The sequence below is a fragment of the Schistocerca cancellata genome, chromosome 1 (assembly GCF_023864275.1).
Source record: "Schistocerca cancellata isolate TAMUIC-IGC-003103 chromosome 1, iqSchCanc2.1, whole genome shotgun sequence".
NCBI classification, from domain to species: domain Eukaryota; kingdom Metazoa; phylum Arthropoda; class Insecta; order Orthoptera; family Acrididae; genus Schistocerca; species Schistocerca cancellata.
The window spans coordinates 1,247,885,592-1,247,902,355 of NC_064626.1; the positions used below are offsets into that span (position 1 = coordinate 1,247,885,592).

Sequence of the window (16,764 nt, forward strand, 5' to 3'; positions counted from 1 at the left end):
GAGTTCCAAGTGATGAATTTTAGAAATGTTCAAGAAAGGCTTGCAGTTCTTGATTAAGGCCGAGAGATGTAATTTTTTGTTTCTTTGGCTAAAGTCTTCTTCCAAAATCTGTTGCACTGTTTACAACACATTTCCAGCTTTTCACAAGAGACCAAACTTGTCTTTTGACAGCCCCACCAATTCCATCCACTGGCCCCTTCCCATGAGAAGTTGCAAAGTACTTCTATGTAATTCTTTTGGCTTGACTCTTACTTAGACCTTTTGTAGTCTCTGCAATATATCTGTTTTTAAACTGGGAAGCATGACCATCTGACCAGATTGTAACTTCTCTAATATTTTTTGGTAGTTCTTCAAGAAGTCTATCAACATAGGGAACAACAGTGTTTTTTTTTTGTGTGGTCCAGATTATCAAATAGCAACAAGTAGGGGTGAGAAGTACCTGAATGCCAAATCATGGCAGTAAAAATACTAATTTGATTATGCTGCCAATGTGCACTTTGAATTTCATCTTGATTTACACATGTAACATTTTCAGAAAAATCGATTTGCATCATGGCAGTTAGCATCACAGAACATAGTGATTCCTTATCATTCTGACAGTTCTTTGAGTGTTCTCTCTTAAAGTAGCAGTCCTCCAAAAATTTAGGTCCTATGGTAAGAATATGATCAATAAGATTCTGTAATGTACCTTCTTCCTCTGCTTTCAAAATTCTGCCATCACTCTCCTGCCACACATACCATTTCACGCTGTACTCTTGTACACCAGTACATAAATCAAGAAGTTTAACTGCTAATAAATCTTTACATTTCATGCACTTTCCCATCAAACAATCGGCTGTAGGCACTGCACATAGAAAAAATTCTGGCCAGTTGCTGGTGTACTTAGGTATTTGAGGTACTATGCTATGAAGAGAGGTAATAGCACAGATGAAATTCTCATGAGATCTGCAGAGACACACGTTGTGTGGAAGTTTATTGTCAAGCATTACATATTTGGGTCTTAATTCTGCGAATTTACTTTTACCAATCACTTTGCCATTTTCTTCACAAAACATTACGTGGGCTTCTTTCAAAGAAAACATAGTGTCGCACTTGCAACTTACTCTTACCTTTCTCATCTTTTGCAGTCACAACGTCTTTGTGTCCAGGGGCCTGTCTGCCAACGTCATCACTTTCATAGAATTTGCTCACTGCACTTATTATTTCATCACTTATTTTTTGTTTAGAGACTTTCTACTTCTAAAGGTTCAACATATGTATGATACAATCTCCTAATAACACATTTTTGTTTTATGGGCAATGCTGGAAGTACACATTTCACTTTTGATATGGCTTTTTCCAATGAAGACCTATTTTTATATGGTGGAGAGGCAGAACTACTTGGTGTAGCTGAAGATGCTTCCTTTCGCCACTTCCTGTACTTGGCAATTCTTTCTCTAACATTCCGTTTCCTGCCTGCAGCAATCCTTTCTTCCTTTCTTGTTCTCTTTGACTCAAACATTTTTCCTGTTCCTACTTCTTTCTCCTGAATTTTTTCATAGTTTCCTTGTGTTTGATTTTATACTCTTCATATCTGCCTTCATCTTTCAATTTCTGCCTTCTTCGTCTCATATTTTCAGCTGCACTTACAGGCATTCTGCAAAAATTGCAAATTGTTATAAAGTAGAAATAGCTATTCCCTATGGGATTTTATGTGGCATATGCAGATAAATATACATTAAACTTGTTGAAATGTATTGTTAGTTGTGTCGTATGTAATTCAGAACCAATGTGACTGCTCAAAATTATAAATAATCCTACAAAAATTATGGTGACTCACATTACATAAATAAAGGTAACTCACGTTACATGAATTAAATATCCTATACCAGGAGAAGGCTTCCAGGAGGAAATTTATTTGAGACACTAAATTGTCAGGTACACTTATGTGAAGGACAGCATGGAATATAAGTTTCTGTATTTTAATGTATTTTGTGAAAATCTTAAAAAATTGGCATTTGGCAACTCGTGTTACACATTCTGGGTTAGCTTCTATAAATGTTTTTGTATTTATCATGCTTAAATTGTTTGCTTCTAAAAATATACCAAAAAGAAGAAGAAGTTATACACTTTAAAGTGGTGTATAAACCATAAAGAATCATTATAAATTTCATGATTTTTTCTTGCATTGAAATTAATCAAATCTTCTGCATGAACAAACTCAACAATATAATCTTCAAAACAATGGCTCTCACAAGTAAACAATAGGTTTTGAAGGGAAAAATCAATCTTGCCAACAAAATTCAATGCCCAACCTACATAAGTGAAAGGGTAAAATGTTGCCACAGAAAAATTATTTTTTTTATAATGATTCCTTGTTTACATGGAATGACCCAGTAATAAAAACCTATAAAAAACATTATTGACAACATAATCAGTTGAAAATGAAGACTGATGGAATGTAACAATACAAGGGAAGGAAAGTTGCTACTCACCATATAGCGGAGATGCTGAGTCGTGATATGCACAATAAAAAGATTTACGCAATCATATCTTTCGACCATTAAGGCCTTTGTCAGCAGTACACACACACACACACACACACACACACACACACACACACACACACACACACACACAAACAACTTGCACACACATCTGCAGTCTCAGAGAGCTGAAACTAAACTGTGAGCAGCAGCACCAGTGCATGATGGGAGTGGTGACTGGGTGAGGGTAAGGAGGAGGCTGGGGCGGGGAGAGGGAGGGATAGTTTGGTGGGAGTGGCGGACAGTGTAGTGTTGCAGTTTAGACGGAGAGCAGGAGAGAAGGTGCGGAGGGGGGAGGGGCTAAGTAGCAGAAAGGAGAGAAATAAAAATAAATTAAAAGGCTGGGTGTGGCGGTGAAATGACAGCTGTGTAGTGCTGGCATGGGAACAGTAAGTGAGGTGGGTGGGTGAGGATAATGACTAATGAAGGTTGAGGCCAGGAGGGTTATGGGAACGTAGGATGTATTGCAGGGAAAGTTCCCACCTGCGCAATTCAGAAATGCTGGTGTTGGTGGGAGAAAGCAAATGGGGAGAAGTTGTTGAGGTTTTGGAGGAATGTGAATAAGGTGTCATCACCTTCAATCCAGATAGCGTAGATGTCATCAGTGAATCTGAACCGGGTGAGGGGTTTAGGATTCTGGGTTTTTAGGAAGTATTCCTCGTGCTGGCCCATGAATAGGTTAGCATAGGATGGTGCCATGCGGCTGCCCATAGCCATACTGCGGATTTGTTTGTAGGTAATGCCTTCAAAGGAGAAGTAATTGTGGGTGAGGATATGGTTGGTCATGGAGACTAGGAAGGAGGTTGTTGGTTTGGAATCCATAGGGTGTCTGGAAAGGTAGTGTTCAATAGCAGTAAGACCATGGGCATTCGGAATGTCAGTGTACATGGAGGTGGCATCAGTAGTGATGAGCAGGGAGTGGTAGGGGTAAGTAGAGAGATGGACTCTGGGGAGAGGTTCTGGGATGGGCCTTAGGATTTGAGTAGTGACTGGAGATCGTGCTGGATTGCTGGAATGGGATCACTGTGGCTTGGTTTGTAGGTGGAAGTATATGACAGCTGATGGAGTCCTTGTGCCACGTAATCCTTGCGGTTCAAAACTACGGTGGTGGAGCCTTTGTCTGCAGGTAGGATTATAGGATCAGGATCAGTTTTTAGATGGTGGACTGCGGTTCTTTCTGCGGATGTAAGGTTAGTATGCATGTTGAAGGATTTGGAGAATGATGGCGAGGCAAGGTTCGAGGACAAGAAATTCTGGAAAGTTAACAGGGGTTAACTTTCCAGAATTTCTTGTCCTCTAACATTACCTCACCATCATTCCCCAAATCCCTCAACATACATACTAAGCTTACATCCGCAGAAAGAACCACAATCAACCATCTAAAAACTGATCCCTATCTTATAATCCTACCTGCAGACAAAGGCTCCACCACCGTAGTTTTGAAGCACAAGGATTACGTCAGAAGGACTCCATCAGCTTCCACGTACATACCATGCCACAGTGGTCCCATTCCAGCAATCCAGCAGCATCTCCAGTCAGTACTCAAATCCTAATGCCCATCCCAGAACCTCTCCTCAGAGTCCATCTCTCTACTTACCCTACCACTCCCCGCACTACTACCTTCTACATGCTTCCTAAAGTCCATAAACCCAACTACCCAGGACGCCCCATTGTGGCCGGTTACTGTGCCCCTACTGAGAGAATCTCTGCTCTCGTAGACCAACACCTTCAACCCAGAACCTATCCTCCTATATAAAAGATACCAACCTTTTCCTCGACTGACTCTCTACAGTTCCTTTCCCTTTACCACATAGTGCTCTGCTCGTCACTGCTGATGCCACCTCCCTGAACACTACCTTTCCAGACCCCTATGGATTCCAAACCAACAACCTCTTTCCTAGTCTCCATGACCAACTATATCCTCACCCACAATTACTTCTCCTTTGAAGGCATTACCTACAAACAAATTTGTGGTACGGCTATGGGCAGCCGCATGGCACCATCCTATGCTAACCTATTCATGGGCCAGCAAGAGGAATCCTTCCTAAAAACCCAGAATCCTAAACCCCTCACACGGTTCAGATTCATTGATGACATCTATGCTATTTGGATTGAAGTTGAAGACACCTTATTCACATTCCTCCAGAACCTCAACAACTTCTCCCCCATTTGCTTCATCTGGTCCTACTCAACCCAACAAGCCATGTTCCTAGATGTTGACCTTCACCTCAGAGATGGCTACATCACTACCTCCGTCCATATCAAACCTACTAACCACGAGCAATACCTCCACTTCAACAGCTGCCATCTGTTTCATACCAAGAAGTCCCTTCCGTACAGCCTAGCCACACGTGGTCGTCGCATCTGCAGTGACAAGCAGTCCCTGTCTAAATATACCAAGGGTCTCACTGAAACCTTCACTGACCGTAATTAACCTCCCATCCTTGTACAAAAACAAATCTCCCGTGCCTTATCTTTCCAGTCTCCCACCAACTCCCAAAGTGCCACAGTCCGACCACAGAGAAGCATTCCCCTCATAACTCAGTACCATCCGGGACTGGAGCAGCTGAATTACATTCTCCGCCAGGGTTTTGATTACCTCTCATCGTGCCCTGAAATGAGAAATGTTCTACCCACCATCCTTCCCACCCCTCCTACCGTGATATTCTGCCGTCCACCGAACCTACACAATGTACTCGTCCATTCTTACACAACCCCTGCTTCCTATCCCGTACGTCATGGCTCATACCCCTGTAATAGACCTACCGTATTTACTCGAATCTAAGCCGCACTCGAATCTAAGCCGCACCTGAAAAATGAGACTCGAAATCAAGGAAAAAAAATTTTCCCGAATCTAAGCCGCACCTAAAATATGAGACTCGAATTTCAAGGGGAGAGTAAAGTTTTAGGCCGCACCTCCAAATCAAAACAAAGTTGGTCCATTGTAATATGAGACACAATTTAGGTCGAATGAATGACGATACAGCTACAGTAGTTTGGTTCGCGTAGTAAGCTTAGCAGTTAGGCTTTACCAGGTAGCCATTGCTATGCGTCAGGCGCTCCGTCCATATTTATACGGGTACCCTTCCTTTTTCACGTGCTTCGTCTGGTTTGGATCGATTGCTTATTTTTCTTTGATCTGATAAGTGCCGTTCTCTTTGTTATAGGTGTTTACGTCACTCTAAGCTGAAAATGCATTACTGTACTGTGTCATGCACTGTTTGTCGCATTCTGATAATCAGTGTTTACGGCCTGTCGCCGGTCGCGGCGTGGCTTGCTTTTGTGCGCGCTACCGCCGCTTACAATTAAAAAAAGAAAAAGATAGGACTCGTCTCATTAGCGAAACAATGGCAAGAGACTGTTATTTGTTGTTACTAACACTGCTGCTTTCTTTGGCGATGATCAACAAGAACCAAATAATAGACTGCGTATGATAGAAGATGTTCTGAACGAGAGTTTAGCGAAAATTTTTCTCTGTTTGAAAATCTTTGCAGACGTCTCTTTAGTACATAACATTCTGCACAGAAATTAGTCATCTTAGATTTAAAAATCTAGTCAATTGACGTGCTTCATTTCTGACTGTATCACTATTAGGCACAAGAATAATACGAATATAAACATGAAATGATATGTATATTCTTCGGCGTTTGCTGTTGTCTCACTCTAGTTTCGTAGTTTATTAAGCAGACAGGATTTAAATGAGATAGCAGCAAACACGAAAGAATACATGGCAAAATGTTTATATACGTATTATTCTTATGGTGAAGAGAATACTGCATGTGATTCACGATTCATAAAAGTTCCTATTAGCAACCATCTCTTCTCATAGGTAGAAAAAAATGAGAACGTAGAGTTGGCCATATTGACAAACATCCCAAACAGTCTTGCCAGTCGGATTTTCGTAGTACAGTACACTGAAATGTTGCTACATTCGAAGACGAACAATACGGAATTTGTATTTACGTCGTTGGATAATGTATGAAAATGCAGTGGTCGAAACTCGGGGCGGAGAAAAAATTTCGTCTTCCACCGTTTTTATTATTTATTTACTGACGCAGAGGTTTTGGCGCCAGTATTTATCTTTGTGCCTGAAAAGCATGCATGTGAATCGCTACATATGTTCGACGGCAGAAGTTAGTTGTGGCGGCACCTACCAACATTTTTCAGAACTTCCGCTTACTTTGCACTCGATTCTAAGCCGCAGGCGGTTTTTTGGATTACAAAAACCGGAAAAAAAGTGCGGCTTAGATTCGAGTAAATACGGTAGATGCAACACTTGTCCCATACATCCTCCTGCCACCACCTACTCCAGTCCGATCACTAACATCACCTATCCCATGAAAAGCAAGGCTACCTGTGAAACCAGTCATGCGATTTACAAGCTAAGCTGCAACTACTGTGCTGCATTCTATGTAGGCATGACAACCAATAAGCTGTTTGTCCGCATGAATGGCCACCGAAAAACTGTGGCCAAAAAAGTGGATCACCTTGTAGCTGAACATGCTGCCAAACATGATACCCCTCATCTCAATGACTGCTTCACAGCCTGTGTCATATGGATCCTTCCCACCAACACCAGCATTTCTGAATTGCGCAGGTGGGAACTTTTCCTGCAATACATCCTACGTTCCCATAACCCTCCTGACCTCAACCTTCGTTAGTCACAGTCCTCACCCATCCAGCTCCCTTCCTGTTCCCATTCCACCACTACACAGCCGTCATTTCACCACCACACCCAGTCTTTTAATTAATTTATTTATTTTTATTTCTTTTCTTTCCGGTACTTAGCCCCCCCCCCCCCCCCTCTGCACATTCTCTCCTGCCCTCCGTCTAAACTGCAACACTTCACTGTCCGCCACTCCCACCATACTATCCCTCCCCACTCCCCGCCCCAGCCTCCTCCTTACCCCCACCCAGTCGCCGCTCCCATCATGCACTGGTGCTGCTGCTCGCAGTGTAGTTTCAGCTCTCTGAGACTGCAGACGTGCGACTCAGCATCTCTGCTATATGGTGAGTAGCAACTTTCCTTCCCTCGTATTATTACATCATGTAGTAAGTTTGTTATGTCATTATTACAATCTCAAAATAATTGTTTACCAGATCCATAAATGTAAAAGAGTTACAAATTTACTGACCAATACTTACTCTCAGGAGGTAAAATTTTTAGTACTAGTATTTAGGATGGGGCCCCTCCACGCCCACACCAACGTGGTGACCAAACCAAAAGTTCTACTGTCACCTCCATATAACATGTTAGTTTTCGCATCAGGAGTTACAGGATGCGGGCTGTGATGTTATCCATGTGTCTGGGTAAGATTACTCATTAACATGGTCCATCAGGAGATAGAAAGTGGACGAAAGCGATCGAAGGGCAGTGGTTGTAAGGGCAGAGGAGAAAAAAGTGTCAAGGCAAGGGCCAAGGGAAAAAAAACCTCTGCGACAGTAGGATGGGTAGTAAGGACAGTAACAGCTTGCTATCTGCGACAGTGCATGCAAGGTGTGGTTATGTTAGTTCGAGGTATCGTCCATCGTTACCTTTGTTGTTGTTGGAGCGCGTTGCGGTGCTTGCTGCAGTTGCTGTGTCCCTGCAACAGTTCAAGGTCGTTGTAGATTAGTGGGCAATCGGTCATAGATCGGCTCACAGATGGTGTAGGGGGTGTGTGTGGCTGGTTTGCTTGCTGTGTACAGTACGGTTTCCCTGCGGTTGCCTGTTTTTCGGCTGGTCGAACATCTGGGGTTTCCAGTAATAAATGTGTTGCAGGGGCTCGCCAGTACTGTCGTGGTAGCGTTCTATGGACCATAGATGTTTAGTTCCTAGCCAGTAGTGTCTTTGGTCTGTTATGCTTCCATCTATGGTTGTGGTCGTAGTTACCCAGAGAAAGGATAAACGGGTTGCGCAAGTGTCTCGTGTTATTGTACAGTCATGTGGATAGTTTTTGGAATACCTGCAAGATAGTATCTAGCCGGTATTCCCGGTGAAGATCCGCAATGTGTGCATAGCCGGAGCTTTGTTTATGATTTTGAGTACTTTGTTCTGTATGAGCTGCAGACGGTGCAGGCGAGTTGGCGCAGCGTATCCCCAGACAGGGGCTGCGTACGTCATCAGGGGTCGAATAAGTGTCATGTACATGGACCTAGACACCCCCCTGTTCAGTGTGCTACGCCTGTTAAGCATAGGGTAGAGTTGTTTGAGCCTCGCGTTAGCTTTGTTGGTCACGTGTTGAATGTGGTCCCCCCAGAGTAGTTTCCTGTCCAGCCAGACACCAAGGTATTTGACCTTCTCGCGGAAACATATTGGGCATGTGTGTAGTGTTATTGGGTTGCAGTGCTGATGTTTGTGCAGTTGCTTCGGTCTTCTAGTGAACAGAATGGCCTCACACTTGTCGATGTTTACTCTAACACACCATTTCACCAGCCAAGGCTCCGCCATTCTGAGTGCAGTCTGTAGTCGTGAATTAAGGTTAGACGGCTTCCAATCTTGCGCAAGGATGGCGGTGTCATCTGCGTAGATTGCTGCCGTCGTGTTGTGTGTAGCTGGAAGGTCGTTAATGTAGAGGTTAAACAGTAAGGGCCCTAGGATACTTCCTTGGGGTATTCCTGCCTGGATACCATGTCGTGTCGATTGTTTGCCCTGCACGTCGGTGTTGAAACTCCTGTCCGTGAGATATGAGTGTATGAGACGTACGAGCCTGTCGGGGAACTCTGCGTCGCTAAGTTTGCGTATTAGGCCATTGTGCCATAGATGATCGAAAGCCTTTTCGATGTCCAGGAACACTGCCCCAGTTGTTTTTTTTGTGTTGTATCCGTGTGTTATGTATTCAACGACGTGGAGGAGTTGTTGTGTTGTTGAGTGGTGATTCCTGAAACCGAATTGCTCTGGTCTCAGGGTGTCGTTTATGATACAGTGCCTGGTGAGTCGTTTTAATATTACCTTCTCAACGATCTTGCTGAGCATGCTCAGCAGACTGATGGGTCGGTAATTTTGTGGGAGGTAGTGGTCTTTCCCCGGCTTCCTGAACATCAGTACCTTGGCCGTCTTCCAAAAGGCGGGGAAGTGTTGGTGCTTGAGTATGGCATTCGTGATGTGTGTTAGGTAGTCTACAGCTTTGTCTGTGAACTCCTGGAGGACACGGTTTTGAATGCCATCGTGACCAGGGGCCTTCCTAGCGGTGGTATGCATGATGGCCCATTTGACTTCAGCTGTACTAGCTTGTCGGATGATGTTGCATGCTGGTTGGGCCAAGATGCGTGTGACCTCCTGGTCCGTAGCAAGTGTGAACGCTGGGTCTGAGGGATCCAGGACTAGTGATAAGCATATGTTAAATGTACACAAAACCATCAAGGCTTTCAGAGCTGAGGAAAGAGGGATAAGTTGGGTAAGTTTCAAAAGGGTCTGGTCGTTGAGAATCAAGGGAGGGAGGACTTATGTTTTGTGTCTGAAGTCAGTTTTAAAAATGTTATGTCATAGGCGTAGGTACTGGCCACAAATTTCATCTTGTAATTTTGTAGTTTTCTCAAGTAAATTTTCCTTTTTAATCCAAAACTAGATTCACCATGCACTTTGTAAATCAGTTCTTTGCTGATGGACTACATATCATCAAATACTTTTTATATTCAACATGATTAAAAATGTAATTGAGAATTGGGTGCAAAACAAGCTATTGGGAAAGAACTTTGTGTTGGGGGGGGGGGGGGGGCTGTGTTTGGTTGCATATTGTGAGAGGCATCCTAGGTGCCTTCCCAACACATTTTTGAGTGTCTTTCAAAGACAGTCTTTGTGCTTTGGAGGGGTCTGACAAATTCAACATAACAGTAGTTGAAACACGGTCAAAGTGACCTTGAACCTGTGATATTCAAGCCTAAGATGGGAGATTTTCAATTGGCACACTCCTTTTATTCTGTGCAGTAGTTCTTTTACTTAATTTTTCATTATACCGTAATACTAGGAACTATATGACACTATAAATCTCATTTTGAATGTCTGTTTTTCAACTATGAATGTAGTAACTTGTTTCGTGACCTTAGCTTGGCTCATGGTGGGCCATGAAATGTGAAGGGAGAGGAGGGGGCGGGGTTTGTGGTTAAATCACTAGAGGTTTTTATAGTGCAACAAATGTAACTGTTATATTTTCATTTCATACCATTTTACCTCCTGGAGAAGTCCTGTCAGTACTATACATCCCTTGATCGAAAAGAGTTATTGGTGCAAAGATGGAATATCTGTCATGCCTGGATCAGTTTTCTGTTAGAGTTGTTAAAAATTCATCATCAAGGATGCACAACTGTTAAAAGTATTTTTTTTTCACAACTAAGTTAATTTTGTTTTAAATTTTAATAAACACATTAAATTTCAGGGTCTTACACCTGGAACACCAATCTTCATCACAAAATTTGTACCTGCTGAAGTTCAAACGCCATGCTTGGGAGCAGCTGCACTTCTACCTCCTAACCCAACGGCTGGTCCTCCTGCACTTAAGACTGTTTTCCCTGGAAATGTTTCACTGGTTAGTAGCAGCAGTTTCTAATTGTGTCAGATAAGTATGTAAATTCTTCTTATATTGGCTATACTTTTGGCGATCAAATGGAAAAAGGTACTGTTGAAGAGATCTTAGTTTCATTGTCTGAATGTGGAGTATTGTGTTTCAGTGCAGTGTGTAGTAGACTGGTTTCAGCAGTCTCACCTGCTACACAGTCCACACCTATCTACTAAAAATATTTGTAATTTAAAAAGAGCACGAATGTAGTATTTAGTGTAACATTTTCCATCATGTCATGAACTTTCCCTTCTGCCAGAAGGAGGAGCCACAGGTTCTGAAAGCTTGCAAATTTCAATACCTTTACATGTGTGCTCTGCTGCCACTGCTTGGTGAGTAGTTTTTCGTTTTTTATCTGTCCAGTTACATTATATTCAGTTTTCAGAAGATATCATAGTTCACTTCTGCTGACTAGCTAGAACATTACATGTCATATGATAAAATAGCTTTGGCACATGCATTATTAATTATATGGTGTTATACAAACAATATTTACAACACCAGAGGTCTCTCTACTTACTAGTACAGAAATAGAAACTACAGGAGATGTGGAGATGCACACAAGTAAGAAGTCATACCTGAATCCCTTAGATTCACAGGAATTTGAAAGAAAAAAAAATATCATTCTTTGGCAGTCAGAGATTAATTGATAACAAGAGATGAAAGTTAAGATGTATGATTGTACAAAATTTTTCCTTCCCTCCTGCAAACCATATCATGAGAGATATCATAGTACAGAAAATATGAGACATAACAGTTGACATGAGCATGACTCTCAATTTATCTGCTTCGGAACACAAGGTTGGTAAAAACTTACATAAAAAACAAACCTCAAAGCCTTCTGCATGCTTTTAGGCTGTTGCTAGTGGGCAGCTGTTGAAGCATCATAGTCCATGAGGCCTATTCAGATAAACAGAGCTCTGTCTGGATGGACATTTTCCCTCCAAATTTTTCCCAAAATAGCAAAGGTTTGTAAGCAATTGTTTCGTCTTTGAAAGGATTCAGACTACTTCAAAGTAGCATGCTACAGTTGGAGATAGAGCTATCAGAAGTGTCATACTGTTTTTAGCCACTAAAAGTATTTGATTATCTAAAATCAAATGAAATGTATAGCATTGTTAATTTCAGGAAGGAGGCAGTTATCTGCCGCAATTCAGTGAAAGCTGACCTGAAAAAAAATGTGACTGGGAAAATGTAGGTACCACAGAAGTGAAGAACATAACCGAGAAAGTAAGTGGATCACTAGGAAAAAAATTGTATTTACTTGGAACATCTGCTCTCCCATATTTCCATACTTTATTAAAACTGAGCTTATGTGACTCAGTGTCAGACCCTCTATATCAGACACTACATTATGTTTTAATTACCAAAACTGTGATTATTTGTTGTATGTTTGCTGCAGTGGGGAAACTTTTTATGCTATCATGGAACACAGGTACATGAAGCTAGTATATCACATACATCTACACCAAAGTGTGTAAATTGTTCAGTTGATCATCCTATGCTGAAGTAGGGATTGCCGTGTCAAGCTGAGATGTGAAAACATCGGTAACTGAGGGTGACAAGGGGAATCATGTATGGTAAAGCTAAGAAATTCATCAAAGTTATGTAGTCAGCAGCATTTGCCACATCTTTTGCAACAGTTCTTAAAAAATCTCATCAAAAACAGTGCCTTGACTGAAATTTGGACTTCAGAATTGGCCCTGAGTACATGTTCTTGCAGGGAAAACTTTCTCTGAACAGTTATGCTTCAAAAGCAACAGATTTTCCAAACATTAAATCTCAATAATGTAAACTATCAACAAACTTGTTCACACAAATGTCACCACCTCCAAGGAAAGAGAAAAACCAAAAACTGGAGAAAGCCAAGTAAATCAAATTAAAAAGATTGACTCACTGAGCACTGCTACAATACAGTGGTGAAGGCAGTGGCTTGAATATTGATCTTATGCTGGAAAAACCAAAAAGCCCGACTACCATTTTCCACATCATCTTTTGCACATCATCACAGCAGAGAAAATTAGAAGGGGAATGAAAACCTCAACTGATCAGAGGCACTTTAGTGAGTTTAGAACTTTCTTGACGGATCTCAAACTGATAGCACTGGAAATACCTCTATGCTTCTGTCTGCAGGAGACACTTGGAAAGTTGTAATGATTTCTGTGTTAAGAGCCTATTCTCTCCATGAGCAAGAAAATCTTAGTGGCAATAGAACCAAGAGTAGGATGGTGTTATTCATGAGTAATGTATGCCAAATGTCACCTGTTCCACTCATGGTTAGCTCGAAGGCAGCAGCAATTGTCATTCATATTTCACTGAAAATCACCATATACATAGCATTTTCACCTCATTAGCCTCTCGATAAATAGACTCTCCTATATGTAATTAGTAACTCCTCCCATCATGTGTACCTCTTGGGGATTTCATTTTACGTAATATGTTTTCAGATTTGGATAAAACCTGACTAGAGGGTAAAGTCCTCAAGAAACTCATTGAATCACAAGACACTTGTATCTTGAAGCTGAGATCAAGCCATGGATTTCAGGCCAAGACTTGAGTGGACCACGTTACAAATGTGGTCTACTGTGCCTCTGAGACATTCATACTTCAATTCTACAATGGAATAACAAATGTGAGTCAGCATTCAGAGACAATGGGTGACTGCAGAAGCACTGGACCAGAACACCAAGAGAGAATTTAGTAGTCTTTCGGCTAATGAAGAAGAAGAAGAAGAAGAAGAAGAAGAAGCACATAATTGGAGATAGCAGAGAAAGGTCATAGCAAGAGTTTCTGAATTCCATTAATTGGTCCATACCAGCTTCAAAGTTTTGGTAATCAATCGGGATGATCTTTGTTAAAGGTTGATTCACATCTATCTCTGCCACAACGCATAATGATACTTTTTTTCTCTTTAACTTCATGACCTGGTACAGGACAGAAATCTGGTATATATCATTTTTTGAACTATATATGATCACAAGGAACACCTTATCCAGTTCCCATGTAAGTTCAGGAAGTATCATTCGACCCTAGACAACCTGACCCTTCTGGTGGCAGTGGTTTACTTGGATGACTTCAAGGAATAGCTTTAGTTGAATGTTTCCAGAGAGTCTTAAGGATTCACGGAGTGGCTTCAGTGCTAAGCTATATATAATCGCCGTGTCTCTCAAGAGGTGAGATGTGCCCGTATGAAAACTTCCCTCACATGCTCCAACTTCCAGTGCTCTGAAGTGCATCCAGAGAATTTACTGAGCAGGGAATCTTTTTCAGATTATCCAGGCCACCTTGTTCTCTCTATTGAAGCAAGAGCTAGAAGGTGTCACTCTGTTGTGTTCTGGGGCACTCCGGACTTTGAAGGAATGGGAGTGCAGATGTAGCTTTCATATAGGCTTGTGATCTTTCAAAGCCTGTCTTAACTAACTGGGAAAGAAAGAGAGGGCTGTCACTAGTATTAGGGAGAGAAAGTGGCTGGAAATCACCAGGCTGTAGTACACTTCCATCCCATCACTCAGATGAAACAAGTTTATTTTATGTCACCTTCGTATAGTGCAAAGCCCATTGACCCATGGCTTCCTACTGTGTTGTAAAAAGTCTGCAGAATGCACCACAATTTGTGTTACCAGCTCTCTTGATATTTGTGTGTATATATTATGTTAAGACTATCATAATTTGGTGCTTGCTGACAATCATATACACCTTTATTGTTTGTTGAAATATAATTATTTAAAATTATAAATAATTCAATTATTTCAGTTTTTGAGACACTCACACTAGTAACATTGCTGTAGGTTCACTAACCAGTTAACCAAATAACTGCCTATTTCGCTAGCAGTGTGTATCATAAAGTGTGCGTATCAAGTGTGTAGTCTGATCTGTAAAGTTTTTTCAGTAATGCCATCTAACATGTATGTTTGAAAATATGAACTATTAACAGTAATACTCTTAATTTATAAAAGGAGAATGTTGTTCTTCATGTGTCCCAAAAGCACATAATCTCACGATTATTCATTTTTCTATAAATGCACTGAACACAATTGTTCATTTGTTTATAAGATTACCCATCCCTCTTACTAGCTTCCCACCAATAAAAGAAAATGTTGTTAAGTGCCCCCAAAACTGAGACAGAAGTAGAACAAGCTCTCTTGCCTTTATGCTGAATCATGCAGACCTGGGATAAGACTCTGGAATCATGTTTCGGAAGCCAACACTTCAAATTGCTGTCTGACCATCCATATTTAGATTTTCTGTGACACTTCTCTCAGTAGTTTGACGTGTCCTGGGATGATTCATTTGAGAGGCCAATTTCTTTCCCAAATCTGAGCTTATGAGCTGTCTCTGACGACCCATTCGTTTCATTCATTCGCCCATTTCATTCATTTTCACCCATTTTGTTCATTTTTGTCCATTTAATTGATATACTTGTTCCACAAACTCCCAAATGATGGTTTCACACGTTCTCAAAAAAGCTGTTGCTGTATTCCCGTGGGACACCTTCACAATAGTATTGCTTGTAAGGCAAGACTTTTTTGTATAGTCCACAAATGCATATACTCATATTAAGCAAAAGGTGAGTTAGGTAAGGAGGTATGTTTTTAGGTATCAGAAGCCTCAACGTGTGTGTTGTAGTGTGTAGGTGATAAGAGTGGGTAGAGTATTTGATGTCATTCATTTTGTATCTAGCATGAAACATTGAAATTACACCAGTGGCAAAGCAGCTAATGAATATATTATAGCTCAGATCTGTTCCAAATGCTGAAGTATTTGTTCAAAAGGAAATATAGTTTTAATGATATTGAGTACAGTGAAACTAATATGGGAGGGTAATAAATACTTAACCGGGTTTTTCATTCCATTTGTCTTTAATATGACAATTTTCTGGTTGGTTACATAAATGTGAAGTGCTATGCTGGTCCATTAATCTAACAGAAAAACGAATGTAGAATTAATAGTTGAACTTACAAGAAATATACAGCCATGTAAATAGAACTTGTCCTACTAAGGCTCCTCATGTGTCATTTAATTGAAGAAAATTCAATTTCTGTGACCACAAGGATATCAGTACTGGGCAACTAAATGTGCTCAGTGGTACACACAAGTTTCTTTCAGGTGAATTAAATAACCTTTATGTGGTAAAGGAGGTGATGGCCACTTGGGTGATACTCTTTACAATTAGTCTTTGTTAGCTGTTGAATGAAAATGGATTGGTACATGAACAGTTAAGGTTACACGAATCTCCTTTCCATTTTACCTGGATTTATCATACATATGAGAAAAATAGTAGCAAATATGAACATTCTTTGTCATACTGTGTCTTTGCTGAAAATACTCTTTCACTGCTTGTTACATTTCATTTCAATTCCCTGTCAGGTGATTGTGTTAATTTCTTTTATCTAGTTACTTTCTATAACTAGCTGGGTAAATGAGTTCTAAGGTCAAAGGGGAGCAGTGGCGTACCATCTCCAAAGGATAATGCCTTTTAAAGCACTGTGGTCCATCCCCCCCCCCCTCCCACCCCCTGGGGGCTTGCTACTCTTTGGCTGGCCTGTGCTTGGCTACCACCCATCTTAGCAATATGGCGAAATACATTTAATCTTTAGTTCAGGATATCTGTTGTCTCTATGGAGTGTTTTATGGTCCTTTCTCCAAGTCCATGCTTTTAGCTGTCTTTCCTTCTGTCGATTGGGCTTAACGTGTAGTCATTTTTA

General features: G+C 41.1%; 1 protein-coding gene across 2 annotated transcripts in view; it reads left to right on the forward strand.

The window, feature by feature from the left end:
- The window catches only part of LOC126094884 (zinc finger protein 37-like), a 168,522-nt gene that overhangs the window by 11,695 nt on the left and 140,063 nt on the right, over positions 1–16,764 (forward strand). For both annotated transcript variants that reach the window (XM_049909524.1, XM_049909533.1), the window contains exon 2: positions 10,880–11,029. In XM_049909524.1, coding sequence (XP_049765481.1) covers positions 10,880–11,029 — 150 coding nt within the window. The remainder of the gene's footprint in view (positions 1–10,879; positions 11,030–16,764) is intronic.